The 7,317-nt window shown below is 48.4% G+C and overlaps 1 protein-coding gene across 2 annotated transcripts in view; it reads left to right on the top strand.

The window, feature by feature from the left end:
- Window positions 1-3,940: 3,940 nt before the first annotated feature.
- Window positions 3,941-7,317, top strand: part of LOC142200765 (ubiquitin-conjugating enzyme E2 E1) — a 28,779-nt gene continuing 25,402 nt past the window's right edge. The window contains exons 1-2 of one of the 2 annotated variants that reach the window (XM_075271346.1): window positions 3,941-3,953; window positions 4,166-4,362. In XM_075271346.1, coding sequence (XP_075127447.1) covers window positions 4,193-4,362 — 170 coding nt within the window. In that variant the 5' untranslated portion in view covers window positions 3,941-3,953; window positions 4,166-4,192. Of the gene's footprint in view, window positions 3,962-4,165; window positions 4,363-7,317 lie in introns of both variants that reach the window. The other variant, XM_075271345.1, reaches the window with a different exon arrangement.

The following is a 7,317-nucleotide window of genomic DNA, read 5'->3' as shown; positions in this document are numbered from 1 at the left end:
TTATTATAAAAAGTTTGTGGATGTCTTTTCCCCTCATCTTCTGGGGGTGTTCAGGAGAGCGGCGGAGGAACAACGCTTCCTGGAGGAGATGTTGTCCACTACCTATTTTGCTCTTGAATATTGACGTTAAATTGTACGCTAAAATCCTTGCTGAACGTCTCCTCCATCTTCTCCAACAGTTGATCAAACCTGATCAGGATTTGTGTTTGGCAGGCAGGCCCCGGATGGCACACGGAGGTTTATAGACCTCGTCCAGAAAGCCGAAAAAGATGGTGCCCCTTCCTTACTTTTGGCCCTGGATGCCGAAAAGGCTTTTGACAGGGTCCACTGGAATTACCTTGACAGCCTTATGGATAAGTTTGGAGTGGGCCTTGTCTTTATGTCTACTATACTAGCTGTTTACTCAGATCCTTTGGCCCGTGTGCTTTCCTCGGGCTTCCTGTCTGATATCTTCCGGATCTCTAATGGAACCCGTTAGGGCTATCCCCTGTCTCCCATTATATTTGCTTTAGTGATGGAACCCCTGGCAGAGTCCATTCAAACAGACGGGAATATTGGAAATATTACTGTGGGTCGCCAGCAACACAAAATTGGTCTATACGCTGACGACGTTATCCTGGCTTTGACTTCCCCTAGTTCTTCCCTGAGCTACTGCTGCCCTTGAGAGTTTTGATAGGGTCTTCTACTATAAAGTTAATTCTTCCAAGTCCCAGATCTTCCCTATTGTTATCTCGCCCCCTCTGAGACGGGACCTTAGTCTCAGATTTCCCTATTAATGGAATGATTCTCGTATATCCTAACTTGACGGCCCCGTATATCCTATCCTGACGGCCCCGAGTTCCAATTTGTATGCTGCAAACTATGTTCCTCTCCTGACTAGGGTTTCCTCACTTTTAACTGCCTTCTCTCGACCAATGTTAACCTGGGTGAGCAGAATTTCCATCGTTAAAATGATGGCGTTACCCCTAATTTTATACATATTTTGTACTGTAGCTATCCCTATTCCTGACTCATACTTCCCTAAACTTCAGAAGGTACTTTCTGATTTTATATGGGAGGGTAAGAAGTCTAGGGTCTGTTTTAAAGTAATGTCCAGACCTTGGACTAGTGGGGGAGCGGATGTCCCGGACGTCGGCAAGTACTACATAGCATCTGTCCTTGAGCAAGTTAAAGAGGACCTTTCACCATTTTGCACACAGGCAGTTCTATATACTGCCGGAAAGCTGACAGTGCGCTGAATTCAGCACACTGTCGGCTTTCCCGATGTGTGCCCGGTGTGAAGAGCTTACGGTCCGGTACCGTAGCTCTTCTATGGTCAGAAGGGCGTTTCTGACAGTTAGCCAGAGACGTCCTTCTTCACAGCACAGCCAATCGCGCTGTACTGTGGACCGGGGAGGAACTCCCCCCTCCCTCCCTGATAATGCTCGTCTATGGACGAGTACTGCGAGCAGAGGGAGGGGGCGTTCCTCCCGGCTCTCATAGCACAGCGCGATTGGCGCCGCGAGGCAGAAGGACGTCTCTGGCTAACAGTCAGAAACGCCCTTCTGACCAAAGAAGAGCTACGGTACCGGGCCGTAAGCTCTTCACACCGGGCACAGATCGGGAAAGCCGACAGTGCGCTGAACTCAGCGCACTGTCAGCTTTCCGGCAGTATATAGAACTTCCTGTGTGAAAAATGGTGAAAGGTCCTCTTTAAGGTTGGATGAGATGAGACTTCTAAGTGGCATTGGGCTGAGATTGAGGAGAGTTTGCTGGACGCCCCGCTTTTGAGTATTCTACGCTCTAAGGATTTGGGCCCCACCACTGTACATCCCCCCTTGTTAAGCATTACGGCCTCCATGAATGCATGGCATTATTTCTTGTCCAATACCTTAAGGGATGACCTGGCTCCACTGTCCAAATTGCCACTACTGTACGTGACCGCTTTCCTTCCGCAATTGAGACTTCGTGGTTGGGCGTCTAGAGGCCTCTATAAAATTGCTCATTTGTTTTCCGAGGAGGGGCTTAAATCATTCTCTATGTTACAGGATGAGTTCAACCTCCCCAAAAATGACTTTTTGAAATTTGTACAGTTGCGTCACCTTTTCCAAACCCACGAACCCTCAAGATTAGATTTTTCCAGACTTGCTCTGAAGTTGTGGAACCGAACCTCGCCTGTTAAAGGTGGGACTTCTGCGTTTTACAATTTCCTTTCTGTTCCCACTGAGTGGGTCAAGCCTTTTCATCTGCTCCGCTGGGAATTGGACCTCGCCAGGCCCATCTCCTTGACAGACTGGTATGAGGCTAATGGGTTTGTGAAACGTATCTCTAGGGGAGCATTACACTGGGAGACGGCTTTGAAGATAATGTTGCGCTGGTATAGGACCCCTAGTCAGCTAGCACACATAAACTCCTCTTTTTTGAAACTCTGTTGGCGGGGAAGCGGTCACGTAGGGTCTTTTATACATTTATGGTGGGAGTGCCCTCCGGTCCTAGCCTTTTGGGTAGCTGTATTTGACTTTATGTCCTCTATAGCTGGTCTTGTTGTACGCCCCTCACCCGGACTGGCTCTTTGCTTTCTGAACACTGGTCTTTTTCCCTCAGGCACGCAGGTGGTGCTGGGCCAGATAGTGCTGGCGGCTCGGTCCATGATTGCCCGTCAGTGGAAATCCGCGCTTTGTTTGACCATTACCGAGCTAATTCACCACGTTGACTTAGCCTTTACTTTGGAGCGAATGCTGGCTAATGGGAACCATACCTTTTCCAGCTTTCGATCCAAATGGTCCCTCTAGGCCTCCTACATGGAAACTAGGAAGCCGTCCTCTAACTCTCAGTCCCAGAATGGTTCCATTGTGACTCTCTAGTTGGTATATGGTAATGGGGGCTCCGTATGCCTTTTGTAACGGGTTTTCGTGGCTGATGTTTACCTACCCTGCGACTCCTTTGCCTCATACTTCATATGCCCACTGTGGCACTAGGATTTTGCCCAGGTGTACTGTTCTGACCATGTATTTTGTTTTCTTTTGTTGTTGATTACTCTTGCCCCTTCCATCCCTTTGCCCTCCCCCTGCTCCTGACTCCATATGATCTCTCTCTTTTCACTTACGCTAGGTTGACACTAGCGCCCGGAGTCCATTCTGAGCTTTCCGTCTTCTGCATGCAGAAGACGGAAAGTTGTCAGACCGGGTCCAGCCGTGTGCGCCGGTGAACGTTTTATGCTCTCCGACGCGAAACCGTTTTTTTAAACCGGACACAGAGTACTGCAGTCCGATTGAAAAAAAACGGTTCTGCGGTGGAGAGCATAAAACGCTCACCGGCGCTCACGGCCGGACATCTTTCAAACCCATTCAAATGAATGGGTATGAAAGAGTCCTGCAGGTTTCCGTCTCCTGCTCAGTTTTGTGCAGGAAACGGAAACCTGCATGAACGGAGACCGGGCGCAGATGTGAATGAGCCCTGAGTTAAAATGTGACTAGAGAGCCTATGTACGTCCTGTCTCCTGTTTTCTTTTGTATAAGTAGGCTCTTTTTGCGTGGGTGTTCTTCGCATTTCGAATATTGAGTGGAGCAATCTCCTTCTGTTTATATACTGTATGTACAGATCCTTGTTGGTTTTTTCTATATATTGTAAAATCTCCTTTGTTTCTTTTCAATATAAATCAAATTTATTTTCAATAAAAAAGAGGGAGAGAGAGAGAGAGAGAGAGAGAGACAGACAGACAGACAGACAGACTGTTGGGTTGTTATATAGCACCCAGAAAATATGTGCCCCCCCACACACACACACACTTTATGTCACATCTATCCAAATGATACATGAAGGCGACTGATTTGATCATATATGTACTTGTCTGCCCCCATATAGGATTTAGTTTGTATCACTTGCATCCCTTCTCTGTTAACCTCTTCCATCCTGAGCTCAATTTAAATCCCTCAGCCCCTCCCCCTCCCCAGCTATAGGAAGAGCCTGCTCGGGTGTGTGAGTGGCTGGCAGGCTGCTTCTCTGCATTGTGTGCACTAGGAGCTGCATGTGGGCACCCGGGCACAGCCGCGGTACTGGTCGTGGTTATTAGCAGGGAGGGGGCAGCAGTAGCAGCACATTGTTGTGTTTGGGGTGGGGGAAGGATATTACATCTGGTCACCCATCTCCTCCTCCTCCTCCTCCCTCTTTCTGTGGCTTGCTGCAGGCTTGTGTGTGTGTGTGTGATCTCGCTATGTCGGATGACGATTCCAGGGCCAGCACCAGCTCCTCTTCCTCCACTGCCTCCAACCAGCAGATAGACAGGGAGCCGGGCAGCCAGCACCACAGCACCAACCCCAAGAAGAAGGAGAGCAAAGTCAGCATGAGCAAGAACTCCAAACTCCTGTCCACCAGCGCCAAGAGGTAAGCAGCCTGCGGCCGGCGTGCTTTGTGTGCTGCCAGCCTCCATGATTACACAGCCCAGGATGGCATGAGGGGGTGATGGTGCCAGGCCGCACCGGGCCCCCACCTCTAGGCTTGGCAGGCCGCCCGGCAGCGGACAGGTTAACCTGCTTCTCTGTGGCCTCCTGCAAACAAAGGCAGCTCTCGGGCTCCATTACAGGGATCGCAGGGACCTCGGATCAGGGGTCTTATGGGGACAATGGGGGACGGGCCGGGGTCCGCGTATAGATTATCACGGACAGACAACAAAAGGGGGAAAAGTGCGTCCCCTTTAAGTCGTGCTGTAGATTCAACAACTCCCCCATTAACCCTCTCTAGTGCCCCCCCCCTTCCCCATACGGCAAGGAAGGGGTGGCGCGACTCCTGTCTCATTTGCATTGCGGGGCGCCACCCACGACGCCTCATTTGCATGTTAGCTTTTTGGGGTTACTGTGTGACGCCGAGTGGTCACTTAGAGGGGATGACCACACAGGGAGCACCTAAAGCCCCGGAGCTTTGTTAGGGTCGCGGTAGGAAGCGAGTTAGTCACCGGGAAGGGGAGGACAAGGGCTGCGGTGGCCATGTTGTGCCCCCTCCGGTGTGTCTGGTGCTCTGTATGGGGGCTGTATGTGACGGGAGAGGAGACCATTATGGTGTGTGCTGCACTTCCAGGATAACAATGCTTTCTCTCAGCACTCAGACTTTTCTCATTGATTTTTCCTCAGACATTACAGTTCTGTCCTATAGCAGTAATGGTTACAGATAAACATGGTCCCAGCAGTAAGTGGCCGGGGGGGGCGCCGTCTTCATATTTCTGTCTCACACCTTTCTGCACAGGTTTCCTTCTGTGTGTCAGTGACGGCCGCAGGTTGGTGATGGGATGTCTGTCATGTGGCCACAAGGTCCATCCTGGATGACGTGCGTCCACTGACCTCTGTATTGTAGACTATGCTTCCAATATGGAGGATAAGAATAGGACAGGATCATCGTGTCACCATAGACCTAGTAATGGCGTCACCTCTTACAAGTGACCATATTGATCCTGTGGTCAGCTGGACGCCTGTCATACTTTGTATACGTCACTACCACCATATAGCCTCTGCATTTCAGATTGAGAATGAGCCTCACCCCTTGTGTGCTAAAGAAGGCCTCCGGCGTTCCATAAATAATATTCCCAATACATAGTTTACCCCCAAAGAATCCTTTGAAGAACTGTCTGATGGGGCAGCAGTGTGAATACATGTATATCCCCTGTAGGGGACCTCCTATGGCCATCTGGTTGGACAGGGTACATTTCATAGGTCCCTGGAGCCACCTGACCGGCCATTCCCTCACAATTATGGAAATGGGACTCAATTCTGGAGAATTTTATTTTATTTAGCTTGCTTGTATAGCGTCATCATATTCCACAGCACTTTACAGACATTGTCAACCACAGTCCCCATATAGGGCACACAATCTACAATCCCTATCAGTATGTCTTTGGGGATCTGTCCCTGTATTTTATCCTCTTGGTGATGGGTGAATAGATGTAGATTCAGAATATGTACCGTATATATCACTAGGTGAATTCTTACTGCGGGGCACCTAAGCTCTACGGTATAAGACTAGAGCTTCAGGGCAACATTGGCCATGACTCTGTCGCAAAATTACAGATTTTAGTGATGTTGCGACTCCTAGTGAGCTGTGACCGCGACTTATAGTTGCCAAACTGTTTAACTAAAACCGCAGCCCGATACACGAGCAGTTGCGGTGCGACTCAATCTACTAACACTAGTGAAAGAGTCATAGTGACCTGTTGGATCTTTGGTCTCTCGAAAGGAGTCAGGGGCAAAATTGCTGGTTTAGACCTAGCCTAATGGAGTGGACTTATCGTTTACCAGTGTAGGGACCGTTTAGGGTCCTTTCACACCTGCGCTCGTTGTCCAGTTTGTGCATTCTGCCGCGTTTCCATCTTGTGCCCCGGCGAAACTGGAAGGGAACGGAAACCCGGTGGTCAGTTTTAAAACACGTTCACTTGAATGGGTTTGCAAAGGTGACCGCCCGCTGGCATCTTCTGCCAGTGCACGGGGAAACCTTTTTTTTTAGCCAGACACAAAGTCGGACATGCAGGACTTTGGGACATGTCTTCAGATCCAGGCCATAGTCACTGGCCCACTAACCTTTTGGAGTTTCCTTCTATCTTCTTCTGTCCATGGAGGTTCTCTTCTAATATCAGACTGTCTCCTGGAGGGGTGCTTACTGGCTCCGAGCGTCTGCCCGGCTCTGCTCTAGTACATAAATATTTCACATGACACAAAAGGCAAAGAATCTGCTTTACTGCGAGGAATCTTTTCATTAAAATAATTGACACTGATACTCCTCTGACTCCGAGTGTACAGGGGCTCTTGACCTCAGCCTCTAAGTGTGACCCCTGTAAGTGGAGCTTGAGACTCTACATGCTTGCATATAGGAAATTGGAATAATTATGTCTAATGAGGTGTAAACCAACAACAATAATGGAAGTGGAATGACTTTAATGGGGTTCTGTGTGACTGTACAAATAAACTCTACCAGGGTGAAGTTGCTATGTGCAGTCCAGCGTGCATCAGTAGTCAATGACTAAGCTGTAGCTGTAGGTGCTCCTGTGTTACCAGCAGAGGAGAGTGTACACAACACTGTATACATTACTACACAACACTGTATACATTACTACACAACACTGTATACATTATTACTACACAACACTGTATACATTATTATTACTACACAACACTGTATACATTACTACACAACACTGTATACATTACTACACAACACTGTATACTTTACTACACAACACTGTATACATTATTACTACACATTATTATTACTACACAACACTGTATACATTACTACACAACACTGTATACTTTACTACACAACACTGTATACATTATTACTACACATTATTATTAC

Source organism: Leptodactylus fuscus, chromosome 4 (assembly GCF_031893055.1).
Source record: "Leptodactylus fuscus isolate aLepFus1 chromosome 4, aLepFus1.hap2, whole genome shotgun sequence".
Classification (NCBI taxonomy): domain Eukaryota; kingdom Metazoa; phylum Chordata; class Amphibia; order Anura; family Leptodactylidae; genus Leptodactylus; species Leptodactylus fuscus.
Note: the sequence above shows the minus strand (reverse complement) of the source record. Positions and strands in the feature narration are given on the sequence as shown.